This window comes from Ambystoma mexicanum, chromosome 9 (assembly GCF_040938575.1).
Source record: "Ambystoma mexicanum isolate Mex_15411 chromosome 9, UKY_AmexF1_1, whole genome shotgun sequence".
NCBI classification, from domain to species: domain Eukaryota; kingdom Metazoa; phylum Chordata; class Amphibia; order Caudata; family Ambystomatidae; genus Ambystoma; species Ambystoma mexicanum.
This window is the reverse complement of record NC_090931.1, coordinates 1,495,348,370-1,495,370,860: the sequence shown is the minus strand read 5'-3', so window position 1 is coordinate 1,495,370,860 and position 22,491 is coordinate 1,495,348,370. Positions and strand designations below refer to the sequence as shown.

The 22,491-nt window shown below is 46.7% G+C and overlaps 1 protein-coding gene across 1 annotated transcript in view; it reads right to left on the bottom strand.

The window, feature by feature from the left end:
* LOC138489292 (zinc finger protein 850-like) overlaps positions 1-22,153 on the bottom strand; it is a 310,550-nt gene extending 288,397 nt beyond the window's left edge. The window contains exons 1-2 of the mRNA XM_069616993.1: positions 20,998-22,153; positions 1,285-2,854 (exon numbers count right to left, since the gene is read on the bottom strand). Coding sequence (XP_069473094.1) covers positions 1,285-2,854; positions 20,998-21,021 — 1,594 coding nt within the window. The 5' untranslated portion in view covers positions 21,022-22,153. The remainder of the gene's footprint in view (positions 1-1,284; positions 2,855-20,997) is intronic.
* Positions 22,154-22,491: the final 338 nt, after the last annotated feature.

Genomic DNA, 22,491 nt, shown 5'->3' with positions numbered 1-22,491 from the left:
AGTGTCTCTCCGACTGGTGGTAAAATGATAATTAACATTGGGTCTTCAACTTTTATCAATTGAATAGTATCCAATACACCATATGTAAGGAAGGCATGGTATCAATAGTAGATGCAGACAAAATGGATTCAAGTTCCGAAAACCTTTATTGGGTAATTTGGTTGGGTTGGTAGAATTATTAACTGGCCTTAATTCTAGAATGGGAGTAATCTCAACCATTAAATAAATAACAAACAGTCCCAGTAAGTCTAGCCAACATAAAAGGCCTATTCTAAGAAATCCTAACCTTGAACTCCTTCTACAAATGACAGATGTGTTAAGGAAATGCAAAAGAAAAAAATTGTGTCTCAAAAGAAATCTCAGAATGGCTTTTAAATAACAGCTCCCTTCCCCACGTTCAGCACCACGTGGTCTAAAGAGTTTCCTAAAATGTATAGGTGGCTGGCACAGTTCTTTCAGTCTTGCACACTTTGACTTAATGGTACAGTTTAACAGTTCAGGCTTGGGCTTCCATCTTCTGGTAGTTCAATCACTTCTTTAGGCTTCATCAGCGTCATCATATTTATACACTTCTGCTTTTGAACTTTACTGTACAGGCTTCCCTATGCTGGGCTCAAGCCTGTCTTTCCCTTTTCAATTTATCATCCAGTTCTGCACAGGCTTCCCATTGCCAGAGTCGAGCCTGTCTTTCACCATTTACTTCATCACATAGTTCTGCACAAGTTTTCCTCTGCCGGGCGCAATCCTTTCTTTTGCCTCATGGGGGTACCTGTCACTATGCTTTATCTTTGGTGTCTTTTTTCGAAACTGCAAGGAATTTACACAGACCTCTGCATGACCACTTCAATCTCTCATTCAATAATCCTACAATCCACAATCTTTTGCCTCTTACAACACCAATGCCTCTTGTTATCTGTAGTTTCCACATTCTTCCATCTCTTACAACACCAATGCCTCTTGGTACTTGGAGTTTCTTGTTTTCTTTAGTTCGCCTTCTTGGCCTCTCTCAAAGTTCATATATTTTGCCCTCTTAGCATATTCAGAGGACACCTACTTTGCTTTTTACTCATTCAACTTTCTTTCCGAATCACAATTGCTTTCTCGCCTTTCATTCCCACTCTGTACACTGGTATGGTCTCTCCCCAGAATGGATCATCTGATGCTGCTGCAGTTCTGAGCTGTGTGTGTAGCTTTTTTCACACTCTGAGCACTGCTATGGACGCACTCTATTATGGATCTTCTGATGCTTCTGCAGATTTGTTCTTCGAGTAAAGCTTTTCTCACACTCTGAGCATTGGTATGGTCGCTCCCCAGTATGGATCCTCTGATGATGCTGCAGATGTGAACTATGAGTGAAGCTTTTCTCACACTCTGAGCACTGGTATGGTCGCACTCCAGTATGGATCTTCTGATGCATGTGCAGATTTGAACTCTGAGTGAAGCTTTTCCCACACTCTGAGCACTGGTAGGGTCTCTCCCCAGTATGGATCCTCTGGTGATGCTGCAGAGTTGAGCTGTTAGTGAAGCTTTTCACACACTCTGTGCACTGGAACGGCCGCTCCCCAGTATGGATCCTCTGATGCTGCTGCAGATTTGAGTTCTCAGTGAAGCTTTTCTCACACTCTGTACACTGGTATGGTCGCACCCCAGTATGGATCTTCTGATGCTTCTGCAGATTTGATGTCTGAGAGAAGCTTTTCAGACACTTTGTGCACTGGTATGGTCTCTCCCCAGTATGGATCCTCTGATGATGCTGCAGATCTGAACTACGAGAGAAGCTTTTCTCACACTCTGAGCACTGGTATGGTCGCACTCCAGTATGGATCTTCTGATGCAGGTGCAGATTTGAACTATGAGTGAAGCTTTTCTCACACTCTGTGCACTGGTAGGATCGCTCCCCAGTATGCATCCTCTGATGATGCTGCAGATGTGAGCTTCTAGTGAAGCTTTTCACACACTCTCTACAATGGTAAGGCCGCTCTCCAGTATGGATCCTCCGATGCTTGACCAGATCTGAGCTCTGAGTGAAGCTTTTGTCACACTCTGAGCACTGGTATGGTCGTACTCCAGTATGGATCTTCTGATGCATGTGCAGAATTGAACTCTGAGTGAAGCTTTTCTCACACTCTGAGCACTGGTAGGGTCGCACCCCAGTATGGATCTTCTGATGCTGCAGCAGATTCGTTCTCTGAGTAAAGCTTTTCTCACACTCTGTGCACTGGAACGGCCGCTCCCCAGTATGGATCCTCTGATGCTGCTGCAGATGTGAGCTCTCAGTGAAGCTTTTCTCACACTCTGTACACTGGTATGGTCGCTCCCCAGTATGGATCTTCTGATGCTTCTGCAGATTTGATGTCTGAGAGAAGCTTTTCAGACACTCTAAGCACTGGTATGGTCGCTCCCCAGTATGGATCCTCTGATGCAAGTGCAGATGTGATCTGTGAGTGAAGCTTTTTTCACACTCTGTACACTGGTAGGGTCGCTCCCTAGTATGCATCTTCTGATGCAGGTGCAGATGTGAGCTCTGAGTGTAGCTTTTTAAACACTCTGAGCACTGGTAGGGCCGGTCCCTAGTATGGATCCTCTGATGCAGGTGCAGATTTGATCTGCGAGTGAAGCTTTTGACACACTCTGAGCACTGGTAGGGTTGCCTCCCAGTATGGATCCTCTGATGCACGTGCAGATGTAAGCTCTGAGTGAAGCTTTTCTCACACTCTGAGCACTGGAAAGGTCTTGCCCCTGTGTGGGATCTCTGATATCTTCTCAGCTTTGATGTGTGATTGAAGTTCTCATCACATTCCGTGCACTCGTAGGACTTCTCCCCAGCATGCCTCCTCTGATGGCTACTTATTCTCTATTGAAAGAAGCAGAGGTACACTTTATTATCTGATGTCATCGTACAGCCTAAAAAACAATAGCTCTAGCTGAGAATCTTCATTCCCCCACCCCCTGCGCTCACAAACTCACTGGGTGATACTGTGAGAAGCCACACATGTGAGCCTACACCAATCAGGAGAGAGATATGGAACAAATGTACTTGTTGGGAGAATCCTACACAGACTTACATGTACAATATTGAGTACAAATCTAGTTGTATTGGCCCTCCATCCATGAACCAATGAGAGCTGGGCATGAATTTCACTTTCACTGTTTGATGCAGTATTTTTCTAAAAGAAGACATTCACTGGGGAACAATAGAATTATCAATGAGTAGCTATCGCCTATGGGACTATATTCCATCCAGAGGTTCTGAGGGAAATCATATAGACAATGAAAGCAGAGCTCGAGTTTATGATGCCATTAGGTACCCGCAGATGGAATATACCCCATGATTGATGGCTGCCCAATCATAATGTTGTGTTGTCTATGCAGTGGGGTATTTAGGATTTCAGCTGAGCTAGGCCCAACAAAGTGCTTGCGCCCCTGCTTTACTCCGCCCCATTTAAGAGACTCTGCCCCTTCACAAGACTCCTCCCCCTTTAGCCCTGATTACCTTAAAAGATATAGAAGGATGAATAAAACTGAAGTGGAAAAGGACATGATGAAACTTAAGACTGAACCCCAAATATGGCCTAATGCAGAACTCCCTGTCTGTCACCGTACCCAAAGCTCCATCTGCCTTGTTGGAGGACATTTAAATTATGGAGTAGAGACATTTGGCCTCATTACACGGACGGTGGTAAGGGTTAACGGTCACCGTTAATGGTACCGGTGACCGTTAACCCTTACCACCTTACTACGAGGTCCCTTTGTGGGTTGGAGACGTTAAAAACCAACCCGCAAAGGGACCAGGGTGCTAATTACGGTACCGCAATTTGCGGCACCGTAATTAGAGCCTTCCCCATTCGCATAGAGCCCTATGGGGCAAAAATGGGAATGGGGAAGGGCAATGGGGGAAGGGGGAATTACCGCCCCGCCAACCTTGGAATAGGGCGGTAATTTCCCTTTCCAGTAAGGCGGTGCCGGTATTTTACCGGCATGGACCAAGATGCTAAAAGCACCTTGGTCCTCCGCCTACCGTGTAATGAGGCCCATTGTGTTTGGTGGAAATAAATCTACAAGGCATGCAAATCTCTGTAGCCTTTTTAAAATACATGTTTATTTAATCCAGCCATTCAGTGTCATCATCAATAATTAAGATAACATGTTTTGATCCACATTTAACAGTGTTATTAGCAAGTGACACCCGCAAAGTGCTTTGACCTTCCTCCTGAAACACTACTATCCTGCTTGGAGAGAATGATGTTTTCCAAACACTGCTAAATGATAAGGTTCTTTTAAGTGTTCACCGACACATGACGGCGGCTGTCCATGTGGGAGCGAGAGTGCCAGCTGCTGCCCGAGCCTAATGCAGGAATCGGTTGTGTTGAGTCAGACTGGCCTCTAGAGAAATCGGGGGATGCACAAGGTTGGTGCTGACGAAAGAAGGCCACTGTGGCTAAATTGTTGCTTTGCCTAGGGAGTCTTTAACCCCAGGTTGGCCACTTCTTCAGCAACCATTTCATTGTGTGATCCTGGCCAAGTCAAGTGTGACAGTGCCCGCAGTGCCCGAGTTCTAATGTTCGTTACCAATGTAAACCTTTATTCTTTGTGGGTTTATTTGTGTGAATGGGCAGAGTGTCACCATTAGCAAGCATTCTTTTTCTTTCTCCCTTTCTCACTTCTCCCAACCCCCACCCCCGCTCGTACCATCTCCTGTGTTATTGCTTTGAGCTTCCCGCGCAAAGAAATGTTTCCAGCAGCACATGGTATGCTCTGCCTGCAGGGGGAGCAGACCTGTGTTTGTTTGTTTGTTTGTTTATTTATTTATTTATTTATTTATTTGTATGGCGCACCAAACCCGGAAGTAACTGGGCGCAAGCAATACATGACAACGTTAAGCTTAGGTTACAGGATATGTCGTTAACAAAGTTTCAAACTATGATATACAACATTTACAAGGTACAAGGTACATAGTTGAACAAGGATCAGAGATCTACAATGATTACAAGATGTATCAATTAGAGTTAGTCAGCATGGAGAGTAGGCTAGGTGCTAGGTACACAGTAGGAGTCAGTGAGACAATGTAGTTCAACAGATTTGTGCTGAATCAAGAATTAAGTTGCGTGATGTTCTTGGGATTCGGTCCCAGGATGATTATCATTAGTTCTCAACCATTTCTGTATGTTGCGTCTGAAGCTGTGTGTGAGGTGTTTTCACCTCAAGGGTGACGGCAGCTCCCCTGCCGGCCACCGAAGTTGGAATGTCCTTGCAGTGGAAAAAGCCCGGATGGGATCCTCACTAGAAGCCAGTGCCGGGAGATCAGTGAGGGAGAGAGCACCGGAGCATCTCAATGGGCAACCAGGCCCTCTGTCGTGACGGGACGTCCCCTGAGGTGTCCCTTTTTCTGGTCCGGCTGGTCTCTCTGCACTACCCAGGGTTGAGAGAGTGTGCTGGGGTCGGTGTCAGCAAGAGAAACTCAGCTGTTGCTAATTCAAAGCACCGGCACCTCACGTTGAGGGACAGAGCAGCGTCGATCGCTTCGTGCTGTGTATAGCTGACAGGTAGGAGTGGGAAAAAGTGGGGAATAAAGCACTGCATATCACGTGTGTAATATACAGCGAACATGTAGTTCCTGTCAGACAGGCCATATTGTAAGTTCTAACAGGATTGTTGTAGAGAACGCTGGGCGGCCTGTTATGAGCTAGCCCCACAGAGTGAGGTACTGAAGTATCTTACCTCAGGCATGCGTTGAGTGCCCAGTCAGGGTACCAGTTGGCAGGCCACAGTGATATTTAGAGGGTGATACCCACCAAGCTTGTGGGGCTGTGCCATTGTTGCTACAGAGGCCACATTTGGGGGTATGTTGGAAGATCTGAGTTTTGTTGTTTGGGCGATACCGGCCCTGTGTGGCCTTTCCCGGCCATGCACGTGTCTCGTGTGGCAGTCTGGGGAGGGGACACTGACGTGGGAGAAAGACATTTCACCCGAGCAGCACTGGTTTTCGGGGTGAAACAGGACCTTGGCTGCCTCACACAGGTAATAGCCACTCAAGGGACCGTTATATACTCAGCCGACCTTACCCCAGAGGCAGCCTGGTAGGAGAGTTGCGACTCCTCAGGGGGACCGCTGATATATGTGCGAGGGATAGTTATGTGACAGTGATCTGGCGGGTCGATCTGTGAATTTGTGTTTTAGAGGTTGTATGCTCATGTGATAGTCTGCAGCTACCAGGAGTATAGCGTTTCTGACATGGGGCTCAGATTCCCCCTCGTGTATCGGGAGGCTTGCACTTGTTCGCAGAGTACGGAGTGAATGTTATTGAATGGTTTATGTACCAAATTTGAATCATCTTGGTTTCTGGTGACCCCGTGAACGTTATTGAATTATTTATCTAGCAAATGAGAATCCACTTGGTCCCCGGTGACCCCGTGAATGTTATTTAATTATTTATCTACCAAATGAGAATCCACTTGTTCCCAGAGTAGGGAGTGAATGTTATTGAATTGTGTATGTACCAAATGTGAATCAACTTGGTCCCCGGTGACCCCGTGAATGTTATTGAATTATTCATTGTCATGGTCATGAAGTCAGGGGCACAGGCATGCAGGGGTCGCATGCACAGGAGACCTGGGTGGGCACTGTGCTGGTGCCTTTGGCCAACTCACTGCTTTGGATGGTTCTCAGCTATCATCCAGCCCGGTGACACAATACACCGAGAAAGTCAAGCTTCTGTGTCAGGACGGGCATCAAGAGGACATTAATTTCGATCTCATCAGTGCTCCTCAGTTCCAGATGATATTGGGAATGCCCTTGCTGGATCGACGGGCAGAAACGAGTTCTGACATTTCCTCATGATTGTGCCAACACATGTTACAAAAAAGATGACACCAATCTGAAACCGAAGAAAGGAATCGTGTTGGGCCTCATCAGCTCCTTACCACATAAATACCAAGATTACCAGGATGTCTTCAAAAAAGAGCAAGCCAAAGTTCTGCCCCCGCACAGATCCTACGATTGTCAAATAGATCTTGTACCCGGAGTGTCATGACCCACAGAACGCGCCCCATTTGGACTTCCTGGTCCTTATCACAACGGGACTTGTACTCCCTGGTACTTCCAACATGGCCGTCTAATGTGAAACGCCCTTCTCGGTCTACACGTCGGACGTAGTGTATTCTACAAATAGACCGCGCCCCTGCGGCCCCACGCATCTCAATGCTATTGCGAAGTAGCGACTAGACGTGTGCTTCATAGTTCGCTGACTTGTTATCCTGGTTCCTGGCATTTCTACTCCCATTTCTTGCCCCTCTCCCTTCTTCTTACTTCCTGGACTTGTGTGCCGTGTTGAGCACCATCTTCGTTTCCTGGATCCCTGGAGTATTACATCCCGGAACTCTGAACGCACGCTGGAGTCAGAAGAGACTTGTGCAGGCTTATACAAGACCAGGTCCGTGTGCAAGAAGACACCGCCCAAGAAATCCTGCAAAGATCGGTCTCAGGTGAGAAGGGGGGAATTCCGTGACAGTTTGAGACACCTACCGACCGAACTTGAAGTTGACATGGAAGCGGCCGTTCAGGACCTGATGCGTGGCATGGAAGAACTAACAACCGAGGTACAGAATTTAAAAGTGGAAAACACTGCTCTCAAACAATTAGTTCTATCCCATGATTCTGCCACAAAGGAAAGTGTATTGCTGGGCGGCATTGTTGACAAGTACGATGGGTTGGCAAAAACCCTTCGTGGATTCCTGGACTCATGTTTGGTCCACTTTACTTTTAAGCCTTACTACTTTTCGACTCTCAGGGCTAAGGTGGGTTTCATAATTCCACACATTTCCAGAGATACGCCTTAGTCAATTCCGGCGATGCTCTCCTGGATGACTACGACGGTTTCATAAAGGCCCTTAAAACCATGTTTGACTGCCCAGAGCAGGTCTATAGTGCCCAGAAAAGCCTGTTAGACTTTCAGCAAGGATCCTAGGATATGCTCACATTTGTAACCCGATTCAAGCAATTGGCCAAAGAAGCTGACTGGTCTCCTGAAGCAAGTTTTACCCTTTTCAGAAGAGGATTGAATGAGGAGATCAAAGATGAGTTGGCCAGAGTGGCTCGCCCAAGCTCATTCCAGGCACTTATGGACCTTGCCATGCAAATAGATTTTCGTATCCAGCAAAGGAAGGCAGAGAAGAAAAAATCCAGAGTAACTCCCCCGAAGCTGTCCTTTGAGATTACCTCCAAAACTGACACAAACCCAGGGTCAGTCACTGAACCAGAACCTATGCAGATAGGAGCCTTCCGTGGACCCATATCCCCGCAAGAAAAGTTGAGAAGGATTCATACGGGGTTATGCATGTATTGTGCCTCGGATAAACAGCTGGTTAGGGAATGACCTCTAGCCCCTCCTCGGCGTTCGGGAAATGCCAGCTCCCGATCCTAGATGGAGCAAGGCTTCGGCAGAGAGATGTTTGCTCCACGTCTATTCCATCCTTGAACTCTCCTGGACAAAACAACCTAGTGATTTTACAGGTCTTCCTATCGCCCTCCAAGAATAAGACCCATTTTGGCTTTGGTAGACTGCGGAGCTCTGGGAATATTCATTGATCAAGATAGGGTTTTTAGTCATCACATTCCATACGAGACACGAAGTACCATGCAGCCGGTGTAAGCGATCGATGGAAGACCCCTCATTTCAGGGCCCATAAGCCTGCAGACTAAAGAGATCCAGCTTTCGATAAATCATCACCAAGAGCTGATTAGATTTGACATCATTAAGTTGGCTCATTATCCCATGGTATTGGGTATGCCCTGGTTACAGAAACATAATCCTTATATCAACTGGACAGCAGGATCCCTATTTCTCGGCTCAGAGTTTTGTATGTCTCACTGTCTATTCCTGGATCCCTCCTTGACACCTTCCAAAGAACCACCAATAGACCAGCAAGTGCCACTCATGGTTTCCAATATCGTACAGGTCCCAAAGGCCTATCAGGGATATGCTGATGTGTTTTCAACTGCCATAGTTCAGGCTCTACCCCCTCACAGACCTGAAGACTGCGCCATAGACACAGAGCCCTCAGCAATGATTCCCTTTGGGAGGATCTTCATCCTTTCCGAACCTGAAAAGAAGGCCCTCCGAGAATACTTGTATACCAACCTTGAAAATGGCACCATAAGACCTTCAAAATCCCCAGCTGGAGCCTCATTGTTTTTTGTTCCCAAGAAGGACACCAAGGAACTCAGACCTTGCCTCGACTATCGTGGATTAAATCAATGCACCCTCAAGGACCGCTACCCCTTACCCTTGATCTCGGATATCCTGGAAGCGGTGAGGAGCTGTAATCTTCACGAAACTGGATCTCAGAGGTGCCTACATTTGATTCGTGTCCGGGAAGGAGACGAATGGAAAACAGCATTTAGAACACCCTTTGGTCACTTTGAATATCTGGTCATGCCCTTTGGACTCGCTAATGCCCCGGCAGTCTTTCAGCGTTTCCTGGATAGGGTGTTCTCTGACATGCTATTCCTCTTCGTCATCGTCTACCTGGACGACATCTTGATCTATTCCAAGGACATTCTAAAGCATGAAGAGCATGTAAAGGCAGTCTTACAACGACTCTGAGAACACAGACTCCTAGCCAAACCTGAGAAATGCTTGTTTCACGTTACTTCAGTTCATTACCTAGGATTTGTCCTTAGTCCAGAAGGAATTGTTATGGATCATTCGAAGGTAAAGGCCATACTATCTTGGCCGGCTCCCACTTCCGTGAAACAAGTCCAATCCTTCCTGGGGCTTGCCAATTTCTACCGGAAGTTCATACCCACCTTTTCTGAGATTGTTCAACCGATCGTGGCTCTCTTGAAGAAAGACACTCCTTTTCTCTGGTCCACACCTCAAGACAAGGCATTCCAACGTTTAAAGACAGAGTTTACTCAAGCCCCCATTTTAGCCCAACCCGACATTAATCGATCTCATTCCTAGTGGAGACGGATGCCTCTAATAACGCCATAGGAGCAGTGTTGAAGCAAGAATTTGAGGATAAACTAGAACACCCCATTGCTTACCTTTCACAAACCTTGACTCTCAGTTAGACACATTATTCCGTCCTGGAAAAGGAACTGTTAGCCATCCGCCAAGCCGTCACAGAATGGCGACATCTACTCCTGGGAGCTAGATATCCAGTCCAGGTCCGCACGGACCATCGAAATCTTCAAGTTCTACAGTCCTTGGAGTGTAGGAACAGTCGCCAGGCCCGTTGGGCCTTCTTCTTTGCCCAGTACCAGTTCCACATCAGTCATGTTCCTGGATCACAAAACCTGATTGCTGACGCCTTATCTCGACGTCCTGACTATGAAACTACTGAAGATAGGGCCTATCCAAAGATGTTTCCCAACACGATTTTGTAGCTCAAGCAGTCAGTCTCCTGGAAGAAGTCCGGATGCAAACCCAATCCTCTGAGCTCTGGAAGGATATTTCAAGGAAGAATCAATGGAATCTGAGAACTATTGGACGGTTGCGCTGTTGTTTACATTGATGACATTCTTATCTACTCAAATTCCATGGAAGAACATGTAGGCCATGTCCAGGCAGTCTTAGAGAAGCTTCGACAACACCAATTGTATGTGAAGTTGGAAAAATGTTTTTTCCATGTAACCGAAGTCAAGTTTCTCGGTTTCATGCTCACACCACAAGGCATACATATTGACACACGAAAGGTGGATGCAATCCTCCAATGGCCCTCACCAACTTCCACGAAAGGAGTTCAAAGCGTACTCGGATTCGCCAACTTTTACCGTCGGTTTATACCTGGGTTTTCACAAATTGTACATCCAATTACCTCCTTGTTAAAGAAAAATCAAAAGTTCCATTGGTCGACAGAGGCTGAAGAAGCCTTCCAGAAGTTGAAACTAGCATTCACTACAGCACCAGTCCTTCGACACCCACGACCAGACCCACCTTATATAGTTGAGACAGATGCTTCAAAAATAGTCATGGGAGCAGTATTGTCACAACGTGACCCTGAAACAGGACAATTACACCCTGTCGCATTCTGGTCCCTCAAATTTTCAGCCCCCGAGTTGAACTATGCAATCACAGATAAGGAATTACTGGCGTTAAAGCAGCATTCAAGGCGTGGAGACATTACCTTCTTGGGGCAAGACATACGGTCACTGTCATCACGGACCACCATAACTTGCAATAATTGAAAACCGCCAAAGCACAATCCTTGCGTCAACTTCGTGGGCCCTCTTTTCGCAGAATACGATTTCATTATCACTTATAGACCTGGAGTACGCAATGGGAAGGCAGACGCTCTATCACGCATGAGTGAAGAAAAAGAGGCTTTTACAGCATCCGTCCCCGTGGCCATAATTCCTGAGGAAAGGATTCACACCAGAATAGCTGCCACCACGTGTGTGGATGACCAAAGAACCAGTTTGCAATCCCTGATGGATCAATCAACACAACAGGAATGCCTGTTAAAAGGTGACCAGTATACCATCGAAGACAATCTACCGTATTGCCAAGGACGATTATATGTCCAAGACCAAGAACTGCAAAAGCAAATCATCACAAATTACCACGATTTGTTAGTGGAAGGACACCCAGGAATAGCCAAAACTCAGTCTAAGGTAAAACAAAATTACTGGTGGCCAACCTGGCGAAAAGACATCGCCCAGTTTATTGAAACCTGCAGTCTGTGCACAACACAAGTCTCAGAAAAGGAACCCCGCTGGCTTACAACATTCCCTAACAGTACCACCAGCACCTTGGCATACCTTATCGATGGACTTCATCACAGATCTTCCACCCTGCAATGGATACAACACCATATTAGTCGTTGTGGATTTATTCTCCAAAATGGCCCATTTCATCCCTCTACTCCCAACTGCGTCAACTCTCGCTTCTGTGTTCCTAGAGCAAATTGTTCGATTGCATGGATTTCCATCAATATTAGTATTAGATCGCGGAACTCAATTTGTTTCTGACTTTTGGTGAAAGTGTGGTACGATTGCCAAAATCGACCTCCGGTTGTCCACAAGCCATCACCATCAAATTGATGGGCAAACTGAACGAACCAACCAAACTTTTGAGCAATATCTCAGGTGTATGTTGCAACAGTCCGAGGATTCTTGGAAAAATATTCTCTGGATAGCTGAGTATGCATACAACAACTCAGTTCACACAAGCACAGGACAAACTCCATTCTACACTGTGCACAGAAGACATCCGAGGACATCAGTATTTGATCCACCCGATACCCTGGAAATGCCAGCCATAAAAAACTTGCATAAAACCATCACTCAGGTTCTTAAGGAGGCGACAGAGCATCTGACCAAGGCTAAGGAAAGACAAAAACTGTTCGCTGATCAGCATCGGAAGGAAGCTCTCGCCTACCAGATTGGCGAAAAGGTGTGGTTAGCATCCAAATATATTCCCCTGAAGGGGCCAAGGGCTTTCCGCCCATGATACCTGGGCCCCTATACTATAAAGTCCATAATCAATCCTGTTACCATGAAATTGTAGTTACCATCTCACATGAAAATTCACCCTGTATTTCATGTCTCACTCCTCAAACCAATGAAATACAATACACGGCTTAGTTCTCCGCCAGAGCCCGAAGTAATAGATGGAGAACCAGAATATGAAGTTAAATCCATCCTGGACTCCAAGGTGGTTCGATCCAAATTGTATTACCTAATTGACTGGAAAGGTTACGGACCTCAAAACCGAACATGGGAACCCAGTGAACATGTCCATGCTCCGCGTCTAATCAGAAAGTTCCATCGCAATAATCCCACCAAACCAGGACCGGGAGGAGAACCACCCTTGAGAGGGGCCTTGAGGGGGAGTGCTGTCATGGTCAGGAAGTCAGGGGCACAGGCATGCAGGCGTCGCATGCACAGGAGACCTGGGTGGACACTGTCCTGGCACCTCTGGCACCAGGCTCATAAACAAAAGTGAACATTCCATCCATTAAGCACTTCAGATGCATTAACCTTTAACATTCCATCCATTAAGCACTTCAGATGCATTAACCTTGAACATTCCATCCATTAAGCAGCCCCAAGTGTATTCTTTGGTATGGCTGCTAATGGATTCACAGCTATATAAGCTGCCCTGATCCTCAAGACAGATGCTTTGCGTTATTCTGCACTTACCAGCAGCCTAACGCTCACCATCGCCTGAGGTCAGACCTGCTTACCTTTTGAAGACCCTGCTTCCTGGAGAACCTGCTTCCTGCCAGCATACTGACCAACTGGGGGAAGCTGTTCTTACCTGTACATCTCTTCGGCGAACCGAGCATTCATATTTACACTTCTGGAATGCCATATTCTTCATCTTGGTACCACAGCACGACACACTCCATCGTCGACAGCAGTGCCTGCAGGGAAAAACAGAAGACAAGTTTGACAGAACGAACAGAATCACAAGAGCTCAAGAGACACTTAGCAATCATAAGGAGAAGCATAGTCGCAGCTGGACTGGACTAATCCTTATCAGGGATCAGTGAAGGAACTAGATCCCATTCAACGCCCCCCTGCCAGAAGTAGCAGTATGGAGAGCTTACCTTCCATAATTCACGGGTGAGCTTTATGGGCCAGCGTATGCTTCGAGAGGTACAACAATCACAGATTGGCGCACTCACACACTGTTATCTCCACGCAGGAGCAGTACCACCACGTACCACCGCTCACAGCTTTTCTACCGAGGGAGAGGCCTGAAGGGGGTGATTCCAGATCAGCGAGGGCTGCAACCGTGGCCCAACGCCTCCGCAGAGACCAGGTGAGCGTAACATTCATTTACCAAATGAGAATCATCTTGTTCCCTGAGTATGGAGGGAATGTTATTGAATTGTGTATTTACCAAATGTGAACCAACTTGTTTCCAGGTGACCCGTGAATGATATTTAATTATTTATTCACCAAAGGTCAATCAACCTGCTCCCAGTTGACCCCTATGACACTATTTAATTATTTATTTACCAAATAAACATTATTTTGTCTCCAGGTGACCCCAAGGATACTATCTAAATTTATATTTACCAAATGTGAACCAGCTTGTCCCCAGGTGAACCTGTGAATGTTAATTATTTATTTACCAAAGGTGAATCAACTTGCTCCCAGTTGACCCCTATGACACTATTTAATTAGCTATTTACCAAATGTGAATCATTTTGTCTCCAGGTGACCCCAAAGATACTATTTATATATATATTTACCAAATGTGAATCAACTTGTTTCCAGGTGACCCCATGAAGGTTATTTAATTATTTATTTACCCAAAAGTGAATGAACATGCTCGCAAGTGGCCTACTGTTGTTATGTAATTATTTAATACCTGTGATCTAGTGTTACTCATTCTGTTTATAAAGAAGGCTGCCAAGCTTTATCAAATGAAATAAGACTGTTGACCGTTATTTAACAAGGTGCACACTTATCACGGATAGCCACCAGGGCTGTATTGGCAATAGAAGAGGGAACCCCCCCCCCCCCATAGGCCCTCATATGTGTTTCCAGCCATCATCCCCCTGGGTGGTCATTCACACATGTGTGCGGTGAGGTGTAAGTATCCCATGCTCAGGACTCCTACAGGTAGCTGATCACCCCTTTTTAGCAGAAACATAGGGAGTTAACCCTTACACCTAGAATTCACAAGCAGATAGATTCCTATAGGGCGTGCTTACGGGCCCCCTGCAGTATGAGGGTTTGCAGGATTTCTGTCCTTCCAGCCAGTAGGTAATCATTTCTGAAATGGAGGGCTGTGCATGGCAGCAGAAGTGATGGCCTGTGCATAATAGGTGCTGATGCTCCCCAAGACCCACAATGCACTGCCACTGCCTACTACCTGTGCAGATATTGGTCAATGCAAATCAAACATTTCTGCAGCAAATAGCAAGTACGGGACCAGTGGATGTCCTGTGCCTTTGCGTGTTAACAGAAAAACATGAGACTAATGTTGAAACCTACCCTTCCCACCCATGCGTATTGAGGACACCACAATATGGGATCTAATGTGTGGGAAGCATTGCATGCATCAGTATCTATCATATGTCAATGTTTATGCAGCAAATAGCAAGTCACGGACATGGGACATGCTTTGCCTGTATGTCTCTGTATGGGTTTAATCCCTTGCTAAGGGTCATTCAGAAGCAGAGTAGGTGGCATCAATTAGCAGTTATTGTGTTGTTGTTATTTTGGTGCATGTTTGATGGACACTATTGCCATCTTGTGCTTGAAAATCCTATCATGTAGAACGTGGCCTAAGTTGGCAAATGTAGGCACTCCAGTCTAGGCATTAAGCATCAGTCCATTTGCTGGCCAGACACTGATGGCCCAGACACTGCCTGACAGAGCACAGGGGCAGCACCATTACTTTGGCTGCGGGAAGACGGAGGCCTCCAGCAGCCATTTGACAGGGAGTGTAATGAGTCCTTTGCGCATCCTCGGTGACCCTTAAAATCAGGCACATCAGCTCCAGAGCAGAGAGGGTCCCTCAAGCGAGCTCCTCTGAGCAGCCAGCAGTGAGGCTCCCTCAAGCTATTGTTATATGTGGCCGGGATGCTGGGCTTTTCCGGCTTCCTTCAGTTCTTATATGACACGGGGGAGGTAGAGAAAATGCTGGAAGCCTTGCCCGTGACATCACAGCTATTGATAATGAATTCCATAATCCCCTGCTGTGATGTTGCAGCGGGACTATAAGGCATTGGGAAAAGGGATAACATTTCATTGCTGTACACAACATCGCTATAATAATTATGTCTTGGGCAGATGGTGTGCTGAATGAGTGTTCTCTCCCCTCTGCTGCCACTCATGTTAAATTGTGTACATCCTGATATATTAATGAAACCACAAGTAGATATTACACAAGTGCTGGTTCATGTGTTATCTCAGAAGGCACAAACGGGTCAGCGGTGCGGACTAGTAGGAGGGCGGGTACAGGGGAATGTGTGCCTCTAAGGTGAGGTGGGTGCAGTGCATAGAAGATGGCAGTGGCAGCAGCCGATGGAGACTCATGTATTACTTTATAATAAGCTACATTGCGGTAACATACTATAGCGCATCCAACACCACCGACAATCCGCATCTTGGCTCCACACTTGCCAATCGATGGATATGCCTGTTGCATGCATTATGGAAGATGATTTGGGGTAATATATATCTCCCTTCCCCCCTTTCCTCTTCTCAGCCACCATCACTTGGGGAATATGTTTTCTCCCAACTCACCAAACACATTCAGCGGTAGTCCAATACTCGCTGCCGCCAAATAAAGGTAATGTCCTCATCCCTCTCAAAATATATCCAACACATCTTTGGAACTTTTAAAGTACTATATTTAGTCCAATGAAGGATTGAAATATAGAAGACACACTAGCCAGTCTTGTATAATAAGAGTCCAATAATACTTAATTCTTGAGACTTGCTCTTCAGCCTAATACTCGAAGGCTCGCTCTGATGTTTGAATCTTAGAGTATATAATCTCATACATTATATATAACCAAAACATGTTACAATTAGTATGATTCACCAAATACTGTTCCAGCCGCTACACACTAGAACAAAGACAACTAAGACCAATGCATGTTTCGCACAGTGGTCTTTGATTTATAACATGTGTTCCCAAGGCCAGAGAGGAGCAAATGGAACAGACAGCAACGCATGAGGAAAAAAATGAAATGACAAAATACTGAAATAATTATGAGAAGATGCTTTGAACTCACTACATATCCACATATTGTATCAGAGAAGTGTAGATGAACTCTGACCTGCACAAACAACATACTCCTGTGAAGTGGGTATTATTAGTAATTCAATGCAAAGAGATGTATCCAACACGGCTGTAGACAAACATACCCAGAAATAGAGAATAGCTATGATGAGGGCCCCAGAAAAGATTCTGAAGTTGAAGAAGATTAGTCATTTTTGTAAAATTGGGCGTTCAACAGGAATTACCATTCCAGAAGGATTCTTTTTTTTTGCAGACAAGAACACATATATTTTAACCTTAGAAATTATAACTTTTTGTAATCGTTTCTTGATTGTACCTCGTAACTCATGGAAAATAAAAGATGCATTTGTACATAAATGTTTGTCTTCGTATTTGGAAGGTATAATATTACACCATCTTCCTGTGGTGCTGCTCTGCTGGTACTCCTGGTCTGTGTGAGTGGAAGCAGGGAGCAGGCTCCTGTGTGTTGGGAGTATTTGAAAGTAATAATAATACAGCATATTCCTGTGGTGCTGCTCTACTGGTACCCCTGATCTGTGTGAATGGAAGCAGGGAGCAGGCTCCTGTGGGCTGGGAGTATTTGAAAGTAATAATAATACAGCACATTCCTGTGGTGCTGCTCTGCCGGTCCCCCTGGTCTGTGTGAGTGGAAGCAGGGAGCAGGCTCATGTGTGGTGGGAGTATTTGGAAGGAATAATATTACAGCATCTTCCCGTGGTGCTGCTCTGCGGGTACCCCTGGTCTGTGTGGGTGGAAGCTGGGAGCAGGCTCCTGTGTGCTGGGAGTATTTGGAAGGAATAATATTACAGCATCTTCCTGTGGTGCTGCTCTGCTGGTACCCCTGGTCTGTGTGGGTGGACTCGGGGAGCAGGCTCCTGTGTGTTTGGAGTATTTGAAAGTAATAATATTACAGCATCTTCCTGTGGTGCTGCTCTGCTGGTACTCCTGATCTGTGTGAGTGGAAGCAGGGAGCAGGCTCCTGTGTGTTGGGAGTATTTGGAAGGAATAATATTACAGCATCCTCCCGTGGTGCTGCTCTACTGGTAGCCCTGATCTGTGTGGGTGGAAGCAGGGAGCAGGCTCCTGTGTGTTGGGAGTATTTGGAAGGAATAATATTACAGCATCTTCCTGTGGTGCTGCTCTACTGGTACCCCTGGTCTGTGTGGGTGGAAGCAGGGAGCAGGCTCCTGTGTGTTGGGAGTATTTGGAAGGAATAATATTACAGCATCTTCCTGTGGTGCTGCTCTGCTGGTACCCCTGGTCTGTGTGTGTGGAAGCAGGGAGCAGGCTCCTGTGTGTTGGGAGTATTTGGAAGGAATAATATTACAGCATCTTCCTGTGGTGCTGCTCTGCTGGTACACCTGACACCCCTGGTACTCCTGATCTGTGCGGGTGGCAAGGGACTAAAGGGATGATGGGTGGGTGATACAGTTTTGAAGGGCAGTGGCACATTATAAACATCTCTGAGACCCCCCTGACCTGATTGCCATGGACGGATGGAGACTGGAAGGTGTGTATGTGGGTGTGGGTGTGGTTGTGGTTCTCAGACCTGTCACAGTGGCATGCACCGAAAAGCCCATAAAGCAGTGCAGGTGCGATGTAAGCCTCTGTCCAAGGCACAGGTATGCGCAAAAACACACCCCATGTCTTGACATGATTAACCACCCGAGAACCTGAATAGGGGTTACGTCAGCTCTAAGGGCATTATCAAGCCTTATTACGTGTATTTTAAAGATCCATGAGAGGTGCTGGTCTAAATCACGTATGCAGGTCAGGCAAAACTGTACAGGCTTCAAATGGTGCTGTAAAGCCATCATTGCTAATGGAGGATGCTCAGTTTGAAAGTTAATTGATAATGTAACCAAATAACAGGGTTTGAAAATGAGGGGAGCCGGGAGCGATGTAGCCCCTGCTCCTAGCCTGGGAGAGCCTAGTTGGCTTAAAATCAAAGGCCGGGGCATTAAGTGCGTTGAGGCCTTGCTGTGGCTGAGCCCCGGCAGGCTCTGAAAATTGTGTGTGAGACGGGGCACTTCTGGATCCCCTGAAGTCTCCTGCTAACTCCAGCCCACCAGGCTGGCAATAGGCAATGCTTGTTTTGTAAAGTATGAAAGTCTGAAGTGTAAGCGAGAGCTTCAAGCTTTAGGAAAAAAGTCTTGCCTTGTCATTGTGTCGCCGACCTTGCTGCATCTCTCATGAAAGGGGTGTGTTTTGCGGGGGGTCGGCGACACAATCAAATGGCAAGGCTTTTTTTTTAAAGCCTAAAGCTGTTGCGTGCAAGCGAGAACTTCAGGCTTTAAACACAAAAAAAGCCAAGCTTTCACTGCTTCTCTCACCATCTGCCAGGTAACCCTGTCTTTAGAGATGCAGGGTTCATCACCTTCAGTGAGAGTGTGATGATCCCTGCCATCTCCAGTGAAAGGGGAGCCTGGCAGGGGGTTAGCGCTGCAATTAAAAAACAAGGAAACACCTGACCTGAATGGTGCCTGTTAGGCCATGGTCCCTGCCCTTTTGCACAATGGGGCTGGTGCTCTCATGGGGGCGTGACCTAACAGGCAGCATTTAGGTGAAGTAATTGTTGCCTCCCAATTGCAGTACCGACCCCCTGCCAGGCCACGCGCCCTAAGAGCCTGTCTCGAGTGTGCAGGTCACTTAAAGCGCTGCAAGTAGCTTCCAGTAGCTACTTTTGGCTCCCCAGGCCACATGGTGCCTTAGAAACATACATATATGACATTATAAGCATTCTAAAATACTGAAAGTTAAAGAGGAATTGGGGCACATCTAGTCCACATTTAAACATAATGAACCATGCAGAATGGTAAAAGTGTGCATCTCATGTGGAAGTGAGATTTGTGGTGCACTGGGTACTCACTCCTGGCTTCCCAGCGGTAGCTGCTTCCTACTGGGTGATGCCCGACACCCAGCGCTGATTTTAGCTCCTGGTCATTGAATATTAACATCCTCTAGCCTCGTGGGTGCAGGAGTCCCCCCCCCCCCCCATCACCAGCACCCACTGCATGAGCAGCGCGAACACCACCACCTTCAGCAAATCTAGCCCGCAGGGCCGCACTCATTTCCAACAAAAAAAGGAAATAATTAATAAACTCTGCATTCGACCTGGATCCAATCCAGCGCTTCCCCGGCAAGTGAGGAGCCGCACTCCAGCACTGTGCAGCTCCCAGCCTCAGAACTTTGTTTCCAGCCTCAGAGTTTGGCTGTGATGATAGCTGCCGGTGGCATCTGCTACTCTGTTGGGGTAGCCCTCCTTCTCCTCATGTTTCTTCTCCCATATGAGGAGGATCTCACTGTGTTTGAGAGACCCACAGAACTTTAGAAGAGGATAGGCCGGGGCTCAGGCTATTCATGTCTGTGCATTTGTGGATCTGTACATGCACAGAAATCCTCTGAGTACGTTACCCTTAATATGTTAGAGAATACACAAATAGTGAATAAATCACAATGCTGTTGGACGCTTAGATTTTGGTTTTATTGGGAATGTTAAACCTACTTCTGTAGACCCCTAGGCAGGTACCAGGTACAAGTGGGCCCTGGAGCGACATATGTGAGCCTCACAACCAGCAGAGAAACGTGGCGTGTGTGGTGCTCAGCACAACACCCCACCCATCTCCTTGGTGCTGCCCTGCAGAATGCCTGAGGGTGTGGTTCCCAGACAGTGCATTTATTTTTATTAAAGGCAATATCGGAGGCTGGGAGACAGTGTTCTTTTCCTGGAGACTCGCCTTAGTTGCAGGAGACTATAGTGCCATCATCCCTCCCTATTAATCCCCATCTTCACCTTCCTTTACTGTGGATTCTAAGTAATGTACATGGTGTACTGGCAATCTATAGTGTCCCTTGCCCAGGGTTTCCACTTGTATTTTCCTCCTCTGCCACCTCCATCATTTCGTGCTCACTATTCACTACCATTGTAAAGTCCCCTGTTAGGCCATTGGTCCACTCACCAACCTTTTAACCTATGCACAGTGTTTCAGATTGGAGCACTCAGCTTTCTCTTCAATAAATACAATTATACGTGCTGCACACCTGGAAAAAGGCCCCATGTCATAAAGGACACCTTTAGCCAGTCCTGTCTACAACAGCACACTGCATGATGGGAATTCTAACACTTAAAGGGCTGTTTTTAAAGGGACACGTGAAACTACAACTCCCAGAATCCAACACATTATTGGCTAAAATGCCAGTGATGGCTGAAGATGAGCCCCATGACATGGGTCCAGTTGGCAGCAATAACTCCTGTCCCCAAATAAATAACCCACGAGGCATCTCACCTCATCTGGCTCTTGCCCAGCCATTTCTCTCCAGTGATCTTGGGTGGATTCCTCTCCAGTGATCTTGAGTGGTTTTCTCTCTAGTGATCCGGAATGGATTCCTCTCCAGTGATTAGTGATCTGGGAAGGCCTCCTCTCCAGTGATCTTGAGTGGATTTCTCTCCAGTGATCCGGAATGGATTCCTCTCCAGTGATTAGTGATCTGGGAAGGCCTCCTCTCCAGTGATCTTGGGTGGATTCCTCTCCAGTGATCTTGAGTGGTTTTTCTCTCTAGTGATCCGGAATGGATTCCTCTCCAGTGATTAGTGATCTGGGAAGGCCTCCTCTCCAGTGATCTTGAGTGGATTTCTCTCCACTGATCCAGAATGGATTCCTCTCCAGTGATTAGTGATCTGGGAAGGCCTCCTCTCCAGTGATCTTGAGTGGATTTCTCTCCAGTGATCCAGAATGGTTTCCTCTCAAGTGATTAGTGATCTGGGAAGGCCTCCTCTCCAGTGATCTGGGAAGGCCTCCTCTCCAGTGATCTTGGGTGGATTCCTCTCCAGTGATCTTGAGTGGTTTTCTTTCTAGTGATCCTGGATGGGTTTTTCTGCAGTGATTAGTGATCTGGAAAGGCCTCCTCTCCAGTGATCTTGAGTGGATTTCTCTCCAGTGATCCAGAATGGTTTCCTCTCCAGTGATTAGTGATCTGGAAAGGCCTCCTCTCCAGTGATCTTGAGTGGATTTCTCTCCAGTGATCTAGAATGGTTTCCTCTCAAGTGATTAGTGATCTGGGAAGGCCTCCTCTCCAGTGATCTTGGGTGGATTCCTCTCCAGTGATCTTGAGTGGTTTTTCTCTCTAGTGATCCGGAATGGATTCCTCTCCAGTGATTAGTGATCTGGGAAGGCCTCCTCTCCAGTGATCTTGAGTGGATTTCTCTCCACTGATCCAGAATGGATTCCTCTCCAGTGATTAGTGATCTGGGAAGGCCTCCTCTCCAGTGATCTGGGATGGCCTCCTCTCCGGTGATCTTGGGTGGATTCCTCTCCAGTGATCTTGAGTGGTTTTCTTTCTAGTGATCCTGGATGGGTTTTTCTGCAGTGACCTCTTGCAGGATTCAGAGAAAACCCACTAAGTGGGAGAGGAACGTCCTGGTAGACTGGGTGATGTGGAGGGTCCCAGGACTGCACTGAGGCTGCGCAGAACAGGAGATACGAATCACAAAGAACAAGAGACACTAATTACAAGCCCAGGAGACACTACTCCCATGAGCATGTGCAGAGACTGTCACTAATGTGACTCCTCCAAGGGCCTGTTAATTGGCTTCTAGAGCACTCCACGCCCCTGTGGCCTCCCAGGAACCACTTTGAGAAAGAGTGAGAGTAATCTCATTGGCCAGATATCAGTTAAATGCCGCTTTTAAAGGCTATTGGTCAGCTGATACTGGGCACATGTGTCTAGTGTCTACCATCTCAGTTGTCGTGAGGTTCAATGTCTTGAAGATCCTGTGCACA